Below are 24,959 nucleotides of genomic sequence, written 5' to 3'. Positions count from 1 at the left end.
TTGTTATCCATGAGTCAAACTGCTATTATTAGTTTGAATGTTGCCTTTTGGGAGCTTCTTTTTATCAGTATTCAAATTCATTAAACTTAAAACACAAAGACCCTGAATTGATTAGAAAGTATGAAATGAAAGTCTGAGTCTGTTTCTTGGAATGTTGAATGAACCCCAGGACAGGTTTTGAACTCATAAAACATTTTAAACAGAACCCATAATTAATTCAAAACTTGAAGAAAAAAATTTATTCAGAACTTAAAGATAAAATAAATTCAAAACTTAAAGATAAAATAAATTCAAAACTTAAAGATAAAATTTATTCAGAACTTGAAGATAAAATAAATTCAAAACTTAAAGATAAAATAAATTCAAAACTTAAATATAAAATAAATTCAAAACTTGAAGATAAAATAAATTCAAAACTTAAAGATAAAATAAATTCAAAACTTAAAGATAAAATAAATTCAAAACTTAAAGATAAAATTTATTCAGAACTTAAAGATAAAATAAATTCAAAACTTGAAGATAAAATAAATTCAAAACTTGAAGATAAAATAAATTCAAAACTTAAAGATAAAATTTATTCAAAACTTAAAGATAAAATAAATTCAAAACTTATAGATAAAATAAATTCAAAACTTAAAGGTAAAATAAATTCAAAACTTAAAGATAAAATTTATTCAGAACTTAAAGATAAAATAAATTCAAAACTTGAAGATAAAATAAATTCAAAACTTAAAGATAAAATAAATTCAAAACTTAAAGATAAAATTTATTCAGAACTTAAAGATAAAATAAATTCAAAACTTAAAGATAAAATAAATTCAAAACTTAAAGATAAAATTAATTCAAAACTTAAAGATAAATTAATTAAACTTAAAGATAAAATAAATTCAAAACTTGAAGATAAAATAAATTCAAAACTTAAAGATAAAATTTATTCAAAACTTAAAGATAAAATAAATTCAAAACTTAAAGATAAAATTTATTCAGAACTTAAAGATAAAATAAATTCAAAACTTGAAGATAAAATAAATTCAAAACTTAAAGATAAAATAAATTCAAAACTTAAAGATAAAATAAATTCAAAACTTAAAGATAAAATTTATTCAGAACTTAAAGATAAAATAAATTCAAAACTTAAAGATAAAATAAAATTCAAAACTTAAAGATAAAATAAATTCAAAACTTAAAGATAAAATTAATTCATAACTTAAAGATAAAATTAATTAAGCTTAAAGATAAAATATCTCTTAGGTTATTTAAGAAATGGAAATTAAATTTCCAACTCCAGCTGCTTGTATCATATACAGTGGTCCCACTCTAATATGGCCTCCCCTTCTGCACCGCAAAAGTGGCCTTATAAGATGGGTGGCCTTTCTAGAGGGGGACTAAATTTTTTGTGAGAAGTATATTTAATGTACATAGTAAGAAAGGTACATACTTTAAAGCATTTAATATCTTCATTTAAAAGTAACATTAATTATTAAAAGGTTCTTCTTGTTAAAATAATATACTTATTTCAACTGAATATACATTAATAGTTCTTATTCTTGATGTAAGCATGATATGTGAGCAGGTATTGTTGTCACGCACATTGCAAAACCATTCAAAAACATCATTTAATTCTTGGTACATACATAATTCTCTTTCCATTGGCTTCATTTTCTCACTGCTGTTGAATAATCTCTTTAGATGTGAAACGTTTATTTGAATCTTTTCAACATAAAATTGCTTTATTTGAGTCTTTTCTTCATACAATTGTTCGGCAAGCCCCCTTCCCCACTCCACCCAATGTCATCGAGTAGAATAACTGACTTTCTTCTAAAATAATATGTCTCCATTTACGTGATGACATGTTAATGTTTGGTAATGATTTATTCAGATGTTGCTAACTGTATGCGATTTAATTATGCAGACAAAACTTTTGTAGAGTGGATGAAATGCCTTCTTCGTAAAGGAAGTGATAAATGTCACATTATTTTTTTGTCTTTGTCTGGTACCCTGTTCTGTTCAAGTTTAATTTCTGTGTGTATGTGTGTTAATGCACAAAATCTATTTTTAGCCTATGCTGACCATGTTATGATCTTAAAAATTACGTCTGGTTGTAATCATCAAAGAGAAGAACTCAACAGACATGTGAAACCTAAAACATGTCATAACATTGTTGAGCCCATTTCCAGTAAACATTGGCTTTTATAGATAATTATCTTAACGTTACATGTACTTTAGTCAACACTCCTTTCAGTAATGGAATCTTGACATTGGGAGACAAGTATTGACAGTAGAGATAATCTGATTACTTACCTTATATCACGAAAAATCGAGCACTCTTATTGATCACATTTATACCAACCTACCAGACAATGTGGCTTGTGTTAATGTACCGAATGTTGGTCTTAGTGACCACTATCCTACATTTTTGTACAAGAAAGGTTAAATGCAAGAAAAATAAGAAAAATACACATAAAACGATCACTTACAGATCGTTCAAAAATTTTAATGAAGAACAATTTCTCAATGACCTATATAAAGTTCCATGGAAATTGATCCAAAATTTGGATGACACAGATGAAGCCATGAGGGTGTGAACTGACTTATTCATGGATGTAGTATCTAAGCATGCACCACTGAAAGTACATTGAGTAAAGACTGAAATTCAACCTAATTGGCTTACTACTGAAATCCTAGATGCTATGAAAACACGAGACAAATTCAAGGCTATGGAAAACCATGCACAATATAAAGTGTGGAGAAATAAAATAACAAGTATGATTAAAAAAGCTAACAAAACTTATTATCAATCGTTGCTTGAAAACAAAATGAGCAACACAAACTCCATTCGGAAAGTCTTCAATGAACTCACTGGAGGAACGCACAAAAAACACAAATAAAATTAACTCACTTCTGTTAAATGACACCATAGTCACTGATGAAACTGACATTGCAAATGTTTTCAATGATTTTTTCATCAACATTACCAGTAAAAGTTAAAAGAACCAGTGATAAAAAACAACTTTAATGAAATGAAAAAGTTCTGCAGCAGCAAAATCCCTAAGGAGGTATGTTTCTCTATCCCACCAGTGTCAAAAAACGTTGTTAAAAAATATCTCAGTGAACTTGATACCAAGAAAGCTACAGGACTTGATCAGATTGGTCCGCGACTCATTAAATCTTCTGCCTCTGCTATTGTGGATAGCATAACATTCATAATTAATTTAAGTATTGCAACCTCATCTGTCCCCAAAATATGGAAAACTGCAAAAGTAACTCCTATTCACAAATCTGGTTCTAAGGATGATGCTGATAACTATTGACCAATCTCAACACTACCAAACTTGTCAAAATTGATTGAAAAACATGTCCATGACTCATTCATGTCATATTTAACCAAACACTTGCTGTTACACCCTAATCAATCAGGCTTTAGACAGAACCATTCCTGTGAGACTGCCTTGATCTCCCTAACTGATAAATGGCTTCAAGCACTTGACCAAGGTAGAATAATAGGAACTGTATTTGTAGATTTCAGGAAAGCTTTTGACATGGTTGATTATGAAATCCTTTTGAAGAAACTGAAAATCTACCAGTGTGATGAAAGAACAATTAGATGGTTTACTTCATACTTAAATGAGAGAACACAACATGTTTACATAAATGATGTTCTGTCTGAACCTGAAACAATTAGATATGGAGTACCACAAGGCTCAATTCTAGGTCCGTTACTATTCATTTTATTTATTAATGACTTACCACTTTTACTAAGAGACTCAATATCATCTACAGATCTCTATGCAGATGACACAACATTGTCAGACATCCAAAACACAAAGCATTGAGCTCGAAATTTCTTTACAGAATGCACTAAACAAACTGGAAAACTGGTGTACATGTAATGGCACGGTGGTAAATACTGGTAAAACTAAAATATTACTTATCTTAACACGGCAAAGAAGGACAAATCTTGATAGTGATGAACTATGTCTGACATAGAAGGATACAAATCTGCAAATGGTCAGTCATGATAGACTACTTGGTGTTCTGGTAGATAATAACCTATCATGGACTGTTGTTGTTGTTGTTGTTCTAGGGTTTAACGCCATTTTTCAGCACAAGATAGGCTATACATGGCGGCCAGTATAACTGGTGGAGGAAGAACCCTGGAAAACCCAGGAAAGAACCACCGACCCACGAGAAGCTACTGGCAGGCTTTCCCACGTACCCATGCTAGCCGAGCCTTGGACTCGAACCCACGCAGACAGAGGTGAGATGGCAGTGATCCATAACAGTGAGCGCTTTAGACCACTCGGCCACATGGGGCCCCCTATCATGGACTGAACATATCAAACATATCAGTAAAAAAGTCAATTCAAGTTCATGGATTCTCAGTAGGATAAGACATTTTCTCCCTGAAAGGCACAGAAGACTATTTTATAACAGTTACATACAACCTGATTTGGACTACTTTAGTACAGTATGGGGTAATTCAAATGATAAAAACATAGCAAAGCTGGCACATCTTCAAAAAAGAGCATTTGGGCTAATATCAATAAAGAAAGAAAGCAAGGAAAGTTTAGCTGGTAGGTTAAAAATATTACCTATTAAAGACCGAATCTGTTTGAGAAAAGCCAAATTAATGTACAGGATATCTCATAATAGTGCTCCTGAATATTTACAATCACTATTCCAGTATAGGCTACCTGGTAATACTCCCCACCTGTAATCCATGTCTACCAAACAGTATAAAATTCCCAAACCAAATAACGAGTTATTTAAAAAAAGTTTCCAATACTCTGGAACTCTGCTCTGGAATAGTATTCCAGTTGAGATTAGAAATGCCCACTCTATTTCCTTCTTCCAAACCCAATATATCCAGTGGCTTCAGAGATGCAGCTTAAATAAATAAATTCCTTTGTATGAGGGCCTCAAGGTAGATCGGTTTTTAGCTAATTGTGTTACCCTCTTTAAATAAGGTCATTACGATATGAATCAATCGTCGGTTCTGGACACATTTGAAATAAAAGTGGCCGCTTGTGAGGGGAACATTTTACATTTTTGTACTATTATGCTGTCCGCTGGTCGTGTTAGAGATGAGGTCATTCTTGAGGGGTACTTTTGAACACAAACTCGTTGGTGCCAAGGGATTCTGGCCGTAAGAAGCAGGTGGCAACTAGTCGGGGGGTGCCATTCAAGAGGGGGATTAGTGTATAATAATTCTGTAAATTTTGAAGTATTGTACCTGATTTTGAATAGTTGCATCTTGAGTAGAAGTTTGAGTTTTTGCAAGCCAAATATCACCCGATATTCCAAAAAACTCTTGCCTATGTCTTGTAGGTGGATCTTGATCAGATGAAGATGTTGCGGCCTTACATCGGGGATCTTAGGAGGACCTACAATCCTGGGATGTGGTTCTCCTACAGGCAGTCCAAACATCATGTCTCCTTCCAGGCTAAAATACACAGGATTCAGGTAACAGTCTCACTTCCCTCTCCTCCTTTCTTTGCTCTGACCATCTCTCCTTTTAACAGGTAAAACATGAACACATTTTACCAAAATGTACAAGACATTAAATCCAAAAATAGTTTGGTCACAATCCATAAAATTGTTTCTTAATGACAATTAGGTAAATGATCCTCACAGATTACATAACACTAATTTAGAATTGGGGCAAATTGTGCAGTGAGAATTTTTTGGTAAATTACATCAGCATGAGGACAATGTGTTCGAGATGATATGTACACAATGTACCAAAAATGTATAGTCTTCTGTTCATGGTATTAAGCTTTAATTAAATTGGCTCATAAGGTCACAAATTAGATCTTAGTACTCGTATAATGCAAACCTTGGCTGCAAACAACAATAAGATACTTTGTTGCATAATGCTGCAGCAAAAGATCAGAGTCAATGTTGCAGGTGTTCTTCTGTTTAACTGATAATGCACTGACAGATTAGGGTTTATATTGTTCATTCTACTTGCATTTGTACTTGAAGAATGAATGTTTTAAACTGCAGAGGGTGGGGGCATATATTTTAGATCAGGGTCAATGCTGCATATATTCTGCTGTTTAATTAATAATGCATACACAGATCAGGGTCTATATTGTTTATTCTACTTGCATTTATACATGAAATGAATTTTGCAAGCTGTTGTTTTACTTTACTGGACTGAGACTTGTTTTGTCAGCAGGGTACAAACATAAATCTTACTTAACTTAAAATTGATATTTCTTGCGTGAAAATAAATTTCAGCTACCAGTGTAACTTTTATGTCAGAGTTAAAGTGAAAGCATTTTGCAAGACATAATGGATTTTTGTACTGAGTATCCATTAAATTCAGTCCTTATTTGCTGATAAAAGTTCAATCTTGGTTTTATTATATGTAGGCAGAAACCTCAGATGCTCATCATGTAGTTGTAATATTTTGTATGTGTTGGTATATTCACAGAACAATCATTTTGTCATCCGAATTCATAATAATAATAATTGTAATAATAATGTTTATTTTTTATCTTTCCAATTACTGCAGATAGACAATCAGCTTTCTGATGCTTACTTCCCAACAGTGTTATACCCCAGTCCAGTTCCAGCCTACATTGTGAAGAAGAAGGGACATAAACCCTTCCTTGAATTCTGCTTTATGAGACGGACAGTGCCTGAAAACAACGTGGACACCTTCAGGTTAGATAACACAAATCTTAATGCAATCAGCTTTTTATTATGGTTCATGATACATGCTCTTTTTGGCCAAATTGATCTTACTACAGTCACTCTAGCTTTAAAGTGTGTACTAAGTAAGAAGTCACATGTGTTTAACACATACATGGTATATCTTTTTATTTGCTGGAGTCTCCAGTATTTGTTCCATTTTGTTGACTTGTCTCTCATTTTTCTACTAGTCAAGATTTTCTACATTTTATACATACCAATAGTAATGAAAAATATATTTTAAACATTATTAGAAATATCTCCATTTATGCTGTGTTTTATATTCTTGATTTTCATTTTTGGAAATATATTTACAATTTACATTTTATCTCACTAAAACAAATTGGTGATTGACATTTGTTTTTAGATAATTCTCCAACATGCTTGTTTATTCATGTTTTCAAGCAATGCTTCTGAACTTTTAATGTGCATTTAAAGAGGCCATTTTTATTTCTTTGTCACAAGTTGCTGCTACAATAGAGATCAATTAAAATAAGCAGTCACCTGTATTTAGGGTGCATTTATTACCTGTATTTAGGGTACATTTATTACCTGTATTTAGGGTACATTTATTACCTGTATTTAGGGTACATTTATTACCTGTATTTAGGGTGCATTTATTACCTGTATTTAGGGTACATTTATTACCTGTATTTAGGGTACATTTATTACCTGTATTTAGGGTGCATTTATTACCTGTATTTAGGGTGCATTTATTACCTGTATTTAGGGTACATTTATTACCTGTATTTAGGGTACATTTATTACCTGTATTTAGGGTACATTTATTACCTGTTTTTAGGGTGCATTTATTACCTGTATTTAGGGTGCATTTATTACCTGTATTTAGGGTGCATTTATTACCTGTATTTAGGGTACATTTATTACCTGTATTTAGGGTACATTTATTACCTGTATTTAGGGTACATTTATTACCTGTATTTAGGGTGCATTTATTACCTGTATTTAGGGTGCATTTATTACCTGTATTTAGGGTACATTTATTACCTGTATTTAGGGTACATTTATTACCTGTATTTAGGGTGCATTTATTACCTGTATTTAGGGTACATTTATTACCTGTATTTAGGGTGCATTTATTACCTGTATTTAGGGTGCATTTATTACCTTGCCAAAAGTGATTGGGCAATGAATGCAGCATGGTGATATCATTTCTTCCCCCATATACTGACTTAACTCATTAAACCCAGAAATTCTTGTAATTTTCGCATGCAATGTAGGTAGCAAATGCAGTTTTGGTTTACTTCTGAAAACAACCAAATAGATCTGCTTCCAAAAGATGTCGAATGTGTAGCTGAATTCAAGAGATTGTTTTGAATGGGCTTTTATGATCATGTATGTGCTGAAGGGTAAAAAGTGAACTTATTTTGCAAAGTGCACACATCATTTCCATGTCCTGGTCGCTTTTTACTCTAAATCTGAAACTTATCCTACTTTTTGAGTTTTTTGGGGCTTTCAAAAATTAACTTTTCCCACTGTAAAGCAGGTAGAAAGTCGACATTATTTAAAATCATTGTTGATCTACATCTGCATGTGGATGATTTTGATGGTTCAGAGCTCAGAAGCAGGGTACAATCTCATGATACATAAAATTTGTATGCTGAGTTAGCGAGTTAAATTCACTTTGCATGAAACACACAATGCATACTCAGTGTCATTGCTACTCACTTTGCATGAAACACAATGCATACTCAGTGTCATTGCTACTCACTTTGCATGAAACACAATGCATACTCAGTGTCATTGCTACTCACTATGCATGAAACACACAATGCATACTCAGTGTCATTGCTACTCACTTTGCATGAAACACACAATGCATACTCAGTGTCATTGCTACTCACTTTGCATGAAACACACAATGCATACTCAGTGTCATTGCTACTCACTTTGCATGAAACACACAATGCATACTCAGTGTCATTGCTACTCACTTTGCATGAAACACACAATGCATACTCAGTGTCATTGCTACTCACTTTGCATGAAACACACAATGCATACTCAGTGTCATTGCTACTCACTTTGCATGAAACACAATGCATACTCAGTGTCATTGCTACTCACTTTGCATGAAACACACAATGCATACTCAGTGTCATTGCTACTCACTTTGCATGAAACACACAATGCATACTCAGTGTCATTGCTACTCACTTTGCATGAAACACACAATGCATACTCAGTGTCATTGCTACTCACTTTGCATGAAACACACAATGCATACTCAGTGTCATTGCTACTCACTTTGCATGAAACACACAATGCATACTCAGTGTCATTGCTACTCACTTTGCATGAAACACACAATGCATACTCAGTGTCATTGCTCCTCACTTTGCATGAAATACACAATGCATACTCAGTGTCATTGCTACTCACTTTGCATGAAACACACAATGCATACTCAGTGTCATTGCTACTCACTTTGCATGAAATACACAATGCATACTCAGTGTCATTGCTACTCACTTTGCAGACACTTAAACTTTGATTTCCAACATATTTGAACATTTTGTAATATATCGTAGCAGATAGGGGATAAAGTGCATGCTTCAGCATTTTGATATGAATTGACCAAAAATGATAGGAGCTACTTTATATTCCTTTAAAAACATCTTAAAAAAAGCACAGTAATAGTGAAACAAAACAAAGAGTGAAAATTCTTTGCAAGTGTTTCTGCCAAAATAATATTTTGGTTGGTCTCTTTTGTATTTCACCTCCACCAAAGGTTGGCAGATAAAAAAGGAATGGATTTTTGGACCAGAAGAGTTTATGGAATGGCCAGTTGTGCATCAGTTGTCCATCATCAATCATCTATCCACCAATTCATTAGCATAAGTTTGTTATCACTACTCTATCCTAACCTACTTCAAGGATTGCCATGAAACTTTACACATGCTCACATTCATCTCATAATCTACATGATCCTGATTGATTGTTCAGACATCCAATATGGCCACCACAATGGCCATTTTGAATTTTTTTTAAAGCTACTCCTCATAAATGGAAGGTCATGCCAACATGGTGTTTTCACCAGATGACTTCTATAATGTCTAGTTGGTCTTAAATGAAAATAATGTGTCACTTGGACATCAAGCTTGACTACCACAGCAGCTATCTTGAATGTCTTGGAACATGATATCAGCATGGGATTTTCCCTAAACAATTTCTAATGATCTCTGCTTGGTCCTAAATGAAAATGGTTCTAATCTGACATACAGTATGATCACTATAGCCATCTTAAAAATCTTTTTATCACTACTTCTGAATGGACAGTCATATTGACATGGTGTTGATTTGACCTCAACTATTGCCACTTCAGTGGCCAGCTTGAAAATCACTACCCTTCCTAGACAGATGGTGATATTGACACCAAAAGATTTCGTATGGTTTGTCCTGAATGACATCCAGTGACATCTGACAGCCAATCTGTGGTGTGTCCTGAATGACATCCAATGACATCTGACATCCAATCTGTGGTGTGTCCTGAATGACATCCAATGACATCTGACATCCAATCTGTGGTGTGTCCTGAATGACATCCAGTGACATCTGACAGCCAATCTGTGGTGTATCCTGAATGACATCTGACTTCCAGTTTGTGGTGTGTCCTGAATGATATCCAGTGACATCTGACATCCAATTTTGTGTGTCCTAAATGACATCCAAATGACATCTGACATCCAATCAGTGGTGTGTCCTGAATGACATCCAATGACATCTGACATCCAATCTGTGGTGTGTCCTGAATGACATCCAGTGACATCTGACATCCAATTTTGTGTGTGTCCTGAATGACATCCAAATGACATCTGACATCCAATCAGTGGTGTGTCCTGAATGACATCCAATGACATCTGACATCCAGTTTGTGGTGTGTCCTGAATGACATCCAATGACATCTGACATCCAATCTGTGGTGTGTCCTGAATGAATCCAATGACATCTGACATCCATTTTATGGTGTGTCCTGAATGGCATCCAAATGACATCTGACATCCAATCTGTGGTGTGTCCTGAATGACATCCAATGACATCTGACATCCAATCTGTGGTGTGTCCTGAATGGCATCCAAATGACATCTGACATCCAATCTGTGGTGTGTCCTGAATGACATCCAATGACATCTGACATCCAATCTTTGGTCATCCTCCATGACACAAAGTTATGGAATTACAGGCAATACATGTTATTTATTAATTTTTCATATCAAGAATGCATACTGTGTGATAACCTCATCATAAGCTTTGTGATTTTTGTTTCCACTGCTTTCAGATTTTAAAAAAATGTGAACTCTTTATCATTAATCACTTTTTTCTTTTAGGTACATTAAGTTGCTGATGCAGGAATTCAACATCAGGGTGGACAAGGGATTTTTAATGTCCATGTATGATGTCTTCTCTAATCTTATGCCAGCCAATTACAGTCAGGTAATGTCATATTCCTCATATTACTTGGATGTCAGTATCAAATCTTCCTACTAACTCTTTGTCAAAACATTTGATATTATGGTTTGAATGACAATTGTTACCTTTGAATTTATTCTGCAATTATGTAAAAAGTCACTAGAGTAAAAAGTCCTGCAAGTTTTTATCTGAATTTACTCACTAATTACTGAAGTTCAACAGCAAATTGCACAGACCCTGGGTTTCTACAGTTTGTTAGGAGTAATAAGTAGAAAAAATAAAACATACCCTGATCTGCTGGTGCATTATGTGATAGTAGATCAGGATCTATGTTGTTGGCAGTTGGACTCGGCTTTTAAATGAATATATAAGGTATCACTAGAAATAGATGCATCTCTCAACTTTTAATCACCATACAGACCAAATTTTTCCTGTATGTGTAATTTATTATTTGATGAATTATTGAGCAAGAGGCAAATATTTTGTTTTATTTTGGTGGTTTTATGCCTCCTTATCACAATGGTAGGGGCATATAGTGTTACCCAGGTCCCTCCATCAACACCTTTGTCCATGTATAGGGGTAAATAAAGCTTATCTGGGTGTAAGGCTGACTAGACTTATGGTGTGGCACTTTGCTTATTGTCCCATGTCCATCACCAGCTGCTTCTTCTAAATGGCAAAATAATTCAGCTAGACTCGGTTCAGTGCATCCTGTTATAAGGTCTTTCAGATACTAGTCTGCCATCGAATATTGCCACTACTTTTCTTCTACAAAAACAGAATCAGATCAAATTCCACAGACAGCATCTTGACATAAAGACCTTCCATCTTTGTAGAAATTACTGTTCCGCCGTCAAAAAGAGGAGACATTATTGAAAATAGAAAAACCTCTAAATGACCCAGCAGAATTTAATCAAATTTGATAGTGGTCATCCTCATATAGAGGTCATCCTCATATAGAGGTCATCCTTATATAGAGGTTATTCTCATATAGAGGTCATCCTCATATAGAGGTCATCCTCATATACAGGTCATCCTTATATAGAGGTTATTCTCATATAGAGGTCATCCTCATATAGAGGTCATCCTCATAGAGTGGTCATCCTCATATAGAGGTCATCCTTATATAGAGGTCATCCTCATATAGAGGTCATCCTTATATAGAGGTTATTCTCATATAGAGGTCATCCTCATATAGAGGTCATCCTCATATAGAGGTTATTCTCATATAGAGGTCATCCTCATATAGAGGGCTTTCAAATTTGTACAGATGATGCTGATTCACAATCAAATGTGGCTGCTATTACTTTAAACAGAAAAACCATTAATGACTTTTAAAGAAGCCAAATTTCGCAGAAACTATACCCTGCATAGATGAGTTTTACATTTATACAAATGAAGCTGATCCACCAGTAAATATGGCAACCATTACTAAAAATAGAAAGACATTTAAACAACTTCAGATGAAAAACTTCTCTGCAAAGTTTGATGAAGTTTTACTAAAAGCATCTGGCATAGAGTGCTTTAAAAATGTATAGATGATGCTTATCTACCATGCTGTTACCATAAATAAGAAACCTTTCAATGACATCTTTTAAAATGTAAATTGCCCAGAAAGAATCCTGTCATAGAGGGGATAAAATTTGTACAAATGCTGTTGATACAGCTTTCAATATGGCCACCATTACTAAAAATAGAATGACTTTAAACAACTTAAGATGAAAATGTCTCAACAAAGTTTCACCAAACTTAACAGAAAGCATCAGGTTTATTCTTATTATGCCTATCTACCATCAAATAATTCCACTTTCACTAAAAAAGATAAAACTTTAACTAACTTTTTAGTTACTGATTAACATAATTTGATCAAATTCGACAGAGTGTCTTAGCTCAGTATTATAGAAATAATAATGTTGTGTGATCAAATGTGGATAAAGCTGTAAAAATTAGAGACGCATGGAAACGGTTGTCTGTTGTTAATGACATGTACAATAAGTGACTTATACAGTAAACAGCATTGGGTGACTCTTAACCAGGTTTGCAATCTCTTGTTAAAACCGTATCTTGGGTATTGTTTTGCAGTTGACCACATTTCCTTTTGAACCAAATTATCTAAGGTTTGTTCAGTAAAGCATATACCTTGTTTATAAAAGTAAAGTTCAGTAAAGGATATACCTTGTTTATAAAAGTAAAGTTCAGTAAAGGATATACCTTGTTTTACTCCCTTATTGCATAGTTTCCTCTCTACAGTTGCTTATTTTGCACAAAGGTGAAATTTTTAGTAAAAGGTGAACATTTGAAAAGTTGTATTACTTAGAATCTAGAAATGCTTATTTTGGTGGGAACTCATCTTTTCCATGTAGCATGTGCGGGAGGGTGCAGATATCTAGCTCATTGTGGTGGCTACTATAGGATTCAAATGTAGCACAGAGTGAATTCCCTTTAGAAGCAAAATTGTGTATCAGATGTTTGAGATGATTTTAAAAATGTTTAGCCAATCTGATTTTCTTTGCATTTTTCCAGAGAAAGAAAACTTTAGTGTACTGAGATCTTGATATGAGTGTATTTGTCATTTGTCATACATTTGTCAGAATGGGGACTTGGCAAAATGATGAATTTTAGCAATGTTGAAGCATTTTTAGTTCACAAGCTGAATTTAAACATGCGTTGAAAAATTATGATTTAAAAATATAAAACTATATAGAGAATATATACAAATAGAGAATTTTTATTTTAGAATGTAAGAGATGAACCGCAAGGGAGATTAGTTGTATTTAATTGGATTAAACTATTTGTATAACGATATTATTATTATCATTATTAGTATTATTACCGATATTATTATTATTATTATTACTATGTAAAATCTTATACACATTTTGAGATAATTGATCTTTGCAGTTTTGAATGAAAGGTAGACCTTCTTTGTTTCATATATATTTCTCTATTTAGTTACCCCAAGAGACACTTAAAGCCTTTTTCTCTAGCATGCCCATATTGTCAAGGGAAAAAATAAATTTGGCATACCGTATTTATCGTATGTTTTCGGACTGCAACAAATAATCTCTTTTGTTTGTCATCCAAATACATATTAAATTCTTTAATTAGGTGTCTGAAAACATACAGGTGAAGATAGATTTATTCCCCCCATGTCCGTAACAAAGTTACCAATAGCTCATATGACGACGTGCTGCCATGAAGTAAAACAAGTATTTTGTCTAACACCATGGAAAGGATAATGAATGAAAAACAGTCATTACTTGCCTATTTTGTCTATTTGATATATGTCCATCCACCAGAAAACACAGCCATACTTGTATTAGAACCATGATTGTGTGCGTATTTTCCAAAAGAACCACCATATTAGCAATCTTGCAATCCACAGTTTAACCCTCTGCTAATCAGTGATCATTAAATTCTACATTACAAATGCATGCAAGCTTAATTTCTGTGTAATTAAGATATTAATACAAACTAAATAAAAAGATTTTGGAATTATAATTCTTAAAATATTTATGACAGAAACATTTTAGTATCAAGAGTAGAAATACCGGTACATGTATGATGGCTAATCTTAGAGCACCAAGGGTGTGAGGTCCATATGGTGTGAGTGTTTATGCATGCCTAGGAAGGGTAAAAATAACAAGCAAGTTGCAGGATATAAGTCAGTGTGATTAATATGTTGGTATTTTTTAAAATAAAGGTGATCTTTTTGTTGCGGTTCTCTCTTCTTTTTTTTCCCACCTAGCCAAGGGTTATAAGCTTCAAAATGAGCAGAGCTTGCCAACTCAAAACAATCAACTGCTTAAAGATTGTTTTGATGCAAGTTGGAGATTTCAAGGTGTCTAGGTGACAATTGTTAATAATATAACTTGTGGGATGTTTTTGACAGGTGTGTTTGGAGATAAAAGGCAGCCATCTGGATTTCACGAAAAGAGCACACAATGTACTGAACATTTAGCACCCACAATCAATATTTATCATCTACAAAGAGGTTTATTACCCATAGAACAATAACTATGTTTAAACCTTTGTATATAATGCCTTAGTGATAAGGAGTTTGTTTTGTTTTACTGATCCATACCGACTCTCTGAATCATTGTTTAATGATATAAAGCAGGGGTCATGGTTTCTAATCAAAGCCAGAACTATCACACCTGTGTGAAGTGGTTTCATGAGTAACAATGTATACACTGACAGCCAATCATATTTTTGTTAGCCGAATCAAGCTATTAAAATACAAGTATAAATAAAATACCCACCATTATCAAAAGTTTATATACTGGATAGCTGTCGTTGTGAAACATAATACTGTTAGTACTGTAATAATTTTGATGGATAAGTTTGTCATACATTATGCAACAAGCGAGGAGGCACTGCCTAGTTCCTGGAGGGACTCTCCCTTGCCAAAATCATCTCTAAAGAGGCCATTAGGCTGTCCACAGAAGCGACCTTGACTTAACGATTCTGAAGATGCATCACAAAAAGAAATACCTATGAAGAAAGCTGCTCTAGATGACGAGTCTGATTATCTTGAACCCAAGAGTGCTCCACCCGATTCTGTACATGGTCACTCTAAACATTATACATTAAAGCAAAAGAACTATATCTTTAACAATGCAAAACTTCTGGGAATTGGACCTACAGCAGAAAAATTCAAGATTCCAAAATCCATGGTGAGTACCTGGATGAAAATTTACTTTTCTGCAGATCTGAACTTGAACGGACATTTGCTTAAGTGTGGATGACCCATTTCATATGGACAAGCTATGGATGATAAGAAAGCTCAATGGGTGCTCACTCAGCGTGACTTACAAATTCCAGTCAGTGTTGAGGTAATATATATATATATATATATGCCAGGGAGCTTGTCTCAACAGAATTTCCAGAGAGCAAATTTTTCCATGCCAGTCGTTCTTGGGAGAGAGTTTCATGAAAAGACATTGGTTTGTGCTCAGAAGCAGGACCTCTCTTGCCCAACGTTTACCCAAAGATTTAGAAGAAAAGATTGATTTGTTCCACAAGTTTGTGATGGATAGACGTGAGGAGGACGAGTTTGCTGATAAGTTTATTATTAACATGGATGGGACACTGATGTACTTTGATCTTGTGCCATGGAAAATGATGGACAAAGAAGGAATGAAAAGCATTCTGATTCATACAACTGGAGTGGAGAAGAGACACATTATTGTCATTTTACCCATTGCAGATTCAGGCAATGTATTACCCCCAATGATTATTTTCAAGGGAAAGAGACATCTAGAGATGAAGGCACGAAAAGGGTGGATTATCGCAGTTCAAGAGAAAGCATGGATGGATGAAACGCTAATGCTGCGATGGATTGAAGGAATTTATTTGCCATTCACCAGAAGAAAGCGATCACTATTAGTTATGAACTCGTTCCGGGTTCACATCACTGATGACGTGAAGAAACAATTGCGGCAGGAGGCTGCACATCCAAGTTGCAACTTCTTGACGCGAGCATTTATAAACCTGTCAAGAGCTACCTCCATTGCAGCTGGACGGAATACATCAGGGATAATACAAATGCATTAAAATCATCTGATGAAAGCAGCAATGGATGGATCAAGACAGCCAGCAAATAGACTGTATTGGACTGGGTTGTAAATGCCAGGGACACATTGAAGGAAAAGTGCACAATGATAATGAAATTTTTCGAGGTGTGCAGCGTCATTGTCAATCTGAGCAGAAGTGAAAATGCGCTTATCAGAAATGACAAACAATTATACAATATGGATGATGATAGTGATACAGAATTTGAGGGCTTTTAGCCCAAGGAACTAAACAAAGCTATTTATTGTTTATGGCTTAATATAAAAATGTTTATCTATCTATCTATCAGTCTATCGGTATATTTGCATACATACATACATACATACATACATACATACATACATACATACATATGATTAAGAATTGTAAAATATATTAGTTCATGGAAGTTCATGATCACATTAAATAATTGGTGACCAAATGAAGCGAACTTTGTATCAGTTAACGGCAAACAAGCTGTGAATTTTACATTGAAACTATGCAGCAGATATTCCTAGATTGTGTCTGAAAACATAAATTGTAGACAGAATTATAGCAATGTCCGAAAACTTGCAAGGCATTTAAATATTATATTTCCTACGAAAAAAATCTGTGTCTGAAAACAAACGTCAGAAAACATATGGTAAATATGGTATGTATTGATTCTAATCTGTGTCAAAAAGGATGATATATTTTTTAAAACATATGTCAGCTAATACATAATCTGTGGTTGAGGTCAAGATGCCATAGTTAGATGTAAATTTGCCTATCCCTTTATCTCATCCACATCTACCATTGGTATTCCTCAACCCAGTCATCTGCCATAGTTAAAGAAGATTTTTTCCATCGTAATTTATCTCCTTTTTGTATCGATGAACCTGATCTTACATGTCTTCTGTACAATTAATTCTTGAAGTAGATCGGTAGCATTATCATCTTTGATAAAATCTGGCTCTCTACTGGTATAGGCATTAAAATCACCCACAATTATTATTTTATTGTCAGCATATTTCATTATTGTTGTTATTTTTATTATTATTATTATTATTATTAATCATTATTATTATTATTATTAATGTTGTTATTGTTACCATTATTATTGTTGTTGTTGTTATTATTATTATTATTATTATTATAATATGGTCCCAGTATTGGAAAGTTTTAACAAGAAACCTCGTGCATATGACATAGATGTGCCGATGTGAAATGTGAAAGCCATGGAGCACAACTGTAATCATTACATTCTAACCTCATTACATTCTAACCTCATTACATTCTGACCTCATTACATTCTGACCTCACTAAGACTTTGCTTTAAATGTTAAAGACCATCAATGGCCCACTTCCACTTTTCACGACTTAAATATATATTTTGTGTTATGCATATTTCAGAGTTTCCAGCTGCAGGCAGACTTAATACTTGCTCAGCGTTCGCTTCAGGATGTGGCTGCTGTCATGGTTTGTAACTTGTCCTAGTTTGTGACTTGTGTTCTCTTAAACTGCTAGTCTCTAATGGTGGTTCATTGTTCATGCTATTCCTGGAGCCTTTATCAAGCTAAACAATGGTTCCATTAGCAGTTATTCTATTATTTATTCATGTGTTATATTTTCGTATGTAACATTTGCAACCGTAATGAGCAACATAATTCTGGATCTGTTATTGGCTGATGCTTTGACAGATCTGGGGCTACCCAGTTCTCTTGGGATCATTAGCAAAATAAACAGCAGAGACCCTGATCTGGTGTCATATTCATCAACATCAGCTCTGGATCTATCCTGTTATCTTGAAATTGCTATGGAAACAAACAGCAGAATCCATGATCTGCTAACAGTTTCATCATCAGCATTTCTGGGTCTACCTTGTGATCTTGGAATCACTTTAGCGAAATGAATAGCAGGGAACCTGATCTGCTAACAGTTTTATCATCAGCAGATCTGGGTCTGTGTTTTTCACCTTTGGGTTTGTAATCAACATGGATAAGTACTGTACTGACAGAAGTTCTAAAAAACTGAAATTTTACTTACCTTCACATGTAATATGGTAATGAGAGAGACTTTTAAACACTGACTTTGATATCCCTGTAATAATGTATTTATATTTTATTGACAAAGACTTAAAGATAACTGACTTAGACATGCCTTTACATGTAATACTGTATTGACAGAGACTGTTTGATTCTGACTTAGACATGTCTTTATATCTAATAATGGGGCCCCGAGTGTCCGAGTGGTCTAAAGCGATCTTCGTTACGGATCACTACCATCTCACCTCTGTCTGCGTGGGTTCGAGTCTTGGATTTGGCTAATGTGAGTATGTGAGAAAGCTTGCCAGTAGCTTCTCGTGGGTTGGTGGTTCTTTCCGGGGTTTTCCTGGGTTCTTCCTCCACCATTAATACTGGCCACCATGTGTAACCTATCGTGTGCTGAAAAATGGCATTAAACCCTTGAACAACAACAACGTCTAATAATGTAGTGACAGACTGTTAGATACTGACTTGAAAATTCTTTCACATATAATATTATATTGACAGAGACTTAAAGAATAATGACTTTGATATACCTCCACATGTAATACTGTATTGACAGAGACTTGAAGATGCTGTCTTGACAAGTTTTATCTTATATTACTGTATTGACAAAGGTTCTGACTTTGAGAAGCCTTCACATGTGATATTGAATTCACAAAGACTTCTATGATAACTGAGTTTGACATACCTTTACGTGTGTAGTTTTTGAGAAGGACTTAAAAAATAATGACATTGACATTCCGTGAAATATATCAATGTCAATTTCAATCAGAATGTTCAATTTTTTTCAGTCAGACTATTCAAAACCTTTACTTTTTGGAGCACTTTTATAAGTACAAATTAACTGCTTCCAATTCTAAGTGAGCAGACTTGAGAGCAGTGGCTAAAGGAGAATAATTATGGTAATACTGTTTTGACAGATACTGTAAGATACTGACATTGACATGCTTTCACATGTAATACGGTATTGACAGAGATGCTAAGATACTGACATTGACATGTCTTCACATATAATACTGTGTTGACAGAGACTATAAGATACTGACATTGACATGCCTTCACATATAATACTTTGTTGACAGAGACTATAAGATACTGACATTGACATGCCTTCACATATAATACTGTGTTGACAGAGACTGTAAAATACTGACATTGACATACCTTCACATATAATACTGTGTTGACAGAGACTGTAAGACACTGACAGTGACATGCCTTCACATATAATACTGTGTTGACAGAGAGAGTAAGCTACTGACATTGACATGCCTTTACATGTAGTACTGTACTGACAGAGACTCTAAGATCATAACTTTGACATGCCTTCACATATAATACTGTGTTGGCAGAGACTCTAAAATACTGACATTGACATACCTTCACATATAATACTGTATTGATAGAGACAATAAGCTACTGACATTGACATGCCTTTACATGTAGTACTGTACTGACAGAGACTCTAAGATCATAACTTTGACATGCCTTTATATGTAAGAAGGGCAGGGTCATGTAGTGCAGAGGTGCTGTCAGGGTGTGCAGTTACATAAATCCTGCAATTTTTTTTAGAAATTCATGCATTTGGAGAGCAGTCATGCACAAGAACTCCCACAAATTAGTTTCAAGTTGTGCATATGAAAATATACTCTGCACAGTATATGATTTTTATATAAAGTGCTCGTCATCCTGTAAGTCATCCTGTAAGTCATCCTGTAAGTCATCCTGTAAGTCGTCCTGTAAGTCATCCTGTAAGTCAGGTATTGCAGCACTTATAGCAACATCTGACATTTTAGTCAACTATTTACACATCTTGGTTCTTCAGCTTGACATGAATGGTTTTTAAACTAAATTTGGTTGACACATTGGGCCCTGGAAAAAACATTAAGTCATTGTTTGAACCTTGTATCAAGAATATGGAGCTACCTATAAAATCCCTAATGTTTGATTTTCAGCATAGTTCATCTGATGATGATGGTTTAATTTAGCAAATACTGGCTGTTGATAGTGATGATGACAATAAGGTTTAAAGTTATGAAATATATCGCATCATTGGAGCTGGGTAAATGTTAATGGATACACCAGTGAGTGAATTTGAGCCTGAAAATGGTGTAAAATACAAGTCTTAATATATACAAGTCTGGATGGACAACAATGGACAGCATTCTGGTCAACCCCACCTTTTGGGATATTTTGAAATTAAATGTAATAGAGGCAGAATACTAAGCTCAGTTAAAATACAGTTTCAAAGTAGAGTGCAATTTTGTACTTCAAAACTATACAGGACTATATGGGTTGTACTACAAAACTATATAGTACTATAAGGGTTGTACTACAAAACTATACAGGACTATAAGGGCTGTACTACAAAAATACAGGACTGTAAGGGTTGTACTACAAAACTATACAAGACTATATGGATTGTACTACAAAACTATACAGGACTGTAAGGGTTGTACTACAAAACTATACAGGACTATAAGGGTTGTACTACAAAACTATACAGGACTATATGGGTTGTACTACAAAACTATACTGACTATATGGGTTTACTACAAAACTATCCAGGACTATATGGGCTGTACTACAAACCTATACAGGACTATAACGGTTGTACTACAAAACTATTCAGGACTATATGGGTTGTACTACAAAACTGTACAGGACTATAAGGGTTGTACTACAAAACTATACAGGACTATATGGGTTTACTACAAAACTATACAGGATTATAAGGGTTGTACTACAAAACTATACAGGACTATATGGGTTTACTACAAAACTATAGAGGACTATATGAGTTGTACTACAAAACTATACAGGACTATAAGGGTTGTACTACAAAACTATACAGGACTATAAGGGTTGTACTACAAAACTATACAGGACTATAAGGGTTGTACTACAAAACTATACAGGACTATAAGGGCTGTACTACAAAAATACAGGACTGTAAGGGTTGTACTACATAACTATACAGGACTATAAGGGTTGTACTACAAAACTATACAGGACTGTAAGGGTTGTACTACAAAACTATACAGGACTGTAAGGGTTGTACTACAAAACTATACAGGACTATAAGGGTTGTACTACAAAACTATACAGGACTATATGGGTTGTACTACAAAACTATACTGACTATATGGGTTTACTACAAAACTATCCAGGACTATATGGGCTGTACTACAAACCTATACAGGACTATAACGGTTGTACTACAAAACTATTCAGGACTATATGGGTTGTACTACAAAACTATACAGGACTATAAGGGTTGTACTACAAAACTATACAGGACTATATGGGTTTACTACAAAACTATAGAGGACTATATGAGTTGTACTACAAAACTATACAGGACTATAAGGGTTGTACTACAAAACTATAGAGGACTATAAGGGTTGTACTACAAAACTATACAGGACTATATGGGTTGTACTACAAAACTATACAGGACTATATGGGTTGTACTACAAAACTATACAGGACTATATGGGTTGTACTACATAACTATACAGGACTATATGGGTTGTACTACATAACTATACAGGACTATATGGGTTTACTACAAAACTAAACAGGATTATAAGGGTTGTACTACAAAACTATACAGGACTATATGGGTTTACTACAAAACTATACAGGACTATATGGGTTTACTACAAAACTGTACAGGACAATAAGGGTTGTACTACAAAACTATAGAGGACTATAAGGGTTGTACTACAAAACTATACAGGACTATATGGGTTGTACTACAAAACTATACAGGACTATATGGGTTGTACTACAAAACTATACAGGACTATAAGGGTTGTACTACAAAACTATACAGGACTATATGGGTTTACTACAAAACTATACGGGACTATATGGGTTGTACTACATAACTATACAGGACTATAATGGTCGTACTACATAACTATACAGAACTATAAGGCTTGTACTAAATAACTATACAGGACTATAAGGGTTGTACTACAAAACTATACAGGACTATAAGGGTTGTACTACAAAACTATACAGGACAATAAGGGTTGTACTACAAAACTATACGGGACTATATGGGTTGTACTACATAACTATACAGGACTATAATGGTCGTACTACATAACTATACAGAACTATAAGGCTTGTACTAAATAACTATACAGGACTATAAGGGTTGTACTACAAAACTATACAGGACTATAAGGGTTGTACTACAAAACTATACAGGACAATAAGGGTTGTACTACAAAACTATACAGGATTATAAGGGTTGTACTACAAAACTATACAGGACAATAAGGGTTGTACTACAAAACTATACAGGACTATATGGGTTGTACTACAAAACTATACAGGACTATATGGGTTGTACTACAAAACTATACAGGACTATATGGGTTGTACTACAAAACTATACAGGACAATAAGGGTTGTACTACAAAACTATACAGGATTATAAGGGTTGTACTACAAAACTATACAGGACAATAAGGGTTGTACTACAAAACTATACAGGACTATATGGGTTGTACTACAAAACTATACAGGACTATAAGGGTTGTACTACAAAACTATACAGGATTATAAGGGTTGTACTACAAAACTATACAGGACTATATGGGTTGTACTACAAAACTATACAGGACTATATGGGTTGTACTACAAAACTATACAGGACTATATGGGTTGTACTACAAAACTATACAGGACTATATGGGTTGTACTACAAAACTATACAGGATTATATGGGTTGTACTACAAAACTATACAGGACAATAAGGGTTGTACTACAAAACTATACAGGACTATATGGGTTGTACTACAAAACTATACAGGATTATAAGGGTTGTACTACAAAACTATACAGGACAATAAGGGTTGTACTACAAAACTATACAGGACTATATGGGTTGTACTACAAAACTATACAGGATTATATGGGTTGTACTACAAAACTATACAGGATTATATGGGTTGTACTACAAAACTGTACAGGATTATAAGGGTTGTACTACAAAACTATACAGGATTATATGGGTTGTACTACAAAACTATACAGGACTATATGGGTTGTACTACAAAACTATACAGGATTATATGGGTTGTACTACAAAACTATACAGGATTATAAGGGTTGTACTACAAAACTATACAGGACTATATGGGTTGTACTACAAAACTATACAGGACTATATGGGTTGTACTACAAAACTATACAGGACTATATGGGTTGTACTACAAAACTATACAGGACTATATGGGTTGTACTACAAAACTATACAGGACAATAAGGGTTGTACTACAAAAATACAGGACTATATGGGTTGTACTACAAAACTATACAGGACTATATGGGTTGTACTACAAAACTATACAGGACTATATGGGTTGTACTACAAAACTATACAGGATTATAAGGGTTGTACTACAAAACTATACAGGACTATATGGGTTGTACTACAAAACTATACAGGACTATATGGGTTGTACTACAAAACTATACAGGACAATAAGGGTTGTACTACAAAAATACAGGACTATATGGGTTGTACTACAAAACTATACAGGACTATATGGGTTGTACTACAAAACTATACAGGACTATATGGGTTGTACTACAAAACTATACAGGATTATAAGGGTTGTACTACAAAACTATACAGGACTATATGGGTTGTACTACAAAACTATACAGGACTATATGGGTTGTACTACAAAACTATACAGGACTATATGGGTTGTACTACAAAACTATACAGGACTATATGGGTTGTACTACAAAACTATACAGGACAATAAGGGTTGTACTACAAAAATACAGGACTATATGGGTTGTACTACAAAACTATACAGGACTATATGGGTTGTACTACAAAACTATACAGGACTATATGGGTTGTACTACAAAACTATACAGGATTATAAGGGTTGTACTACAAAACTATACAGGACTATATGGGTTGTACTACAAAACTATACAGGACTATATGGGTTGTACTACAAAACTATACAGGACAATAAGGGTTGTACTACAAAAATACAGGACTATATGGGTTGTACTACAAAACTATACAGGACTATATGGGTTGTACTACAAAACTATACAGGACTATATGGGTTGTACTACAAAACTGTACAGGATTATAAGGGTTGTACTACAAAACTATACAGGACTATATGGGTTGTACTACAAAACTATACAGGACTATATGGGTTGTACTACAAAACTATACAGGATTATAAGGGTTGTACTAC

At 34.1% G+C, this 24,959-nt stretch overlaps 1 protein-coding gene across 1 annotated transcript in view; it reads left to right on the top strand.

The window, feature by feature from the left end:
* The window catches only part of LOC149801160 (intermembrane lipid transfer protein VPS13A-like), a 354,720-nt gene that overhangs the window by 284,651 nt on the left and 45,110 nt on the right, over window positions 1–24,959 (top strand). Inside the window, exons 70-73 of the mRNA XM_089956772.1 lie at window positions 5,329–5,463; window positions 6,521–6,672; window positions 11,049–11,154; window positions 18,076–18,141. Of these exons, the coding sequence (XP_089812898.1) occupies window positions 5,329–5,463; window positions 6,521–6,672; window positions 11,049–11,154; window positions 18,076–18,141 (459 nt within the window). The remainder of the gene's footprint in view (window positions 1–5,328; window positions 5,464–6,520; window positions 6,673–11,048; window positions 11,155–18,075; window positions 18,142–24,959) is intronic.

This window comes from Sinohyriopsis cumingii, chromosome 4 (assembly GCF_028554795.1).
Source record: "Sinohyriopsis cumingii isolate HCF-2022 chromosome 4, ASM2855479v2, whole genome shotgun sequence".
NCBI classification, from domain to species: Eukaryota; Metazoa; Mollusca; class Bivalvia; order Unionida; family Unionidae; genus Sinohyriopsis; species Sinohyriopsis cumingii.
Note: the sequence above shows the minus strand (reverse complement) of the source record. Positions and strands in the feature narration are given on the sequence as shown.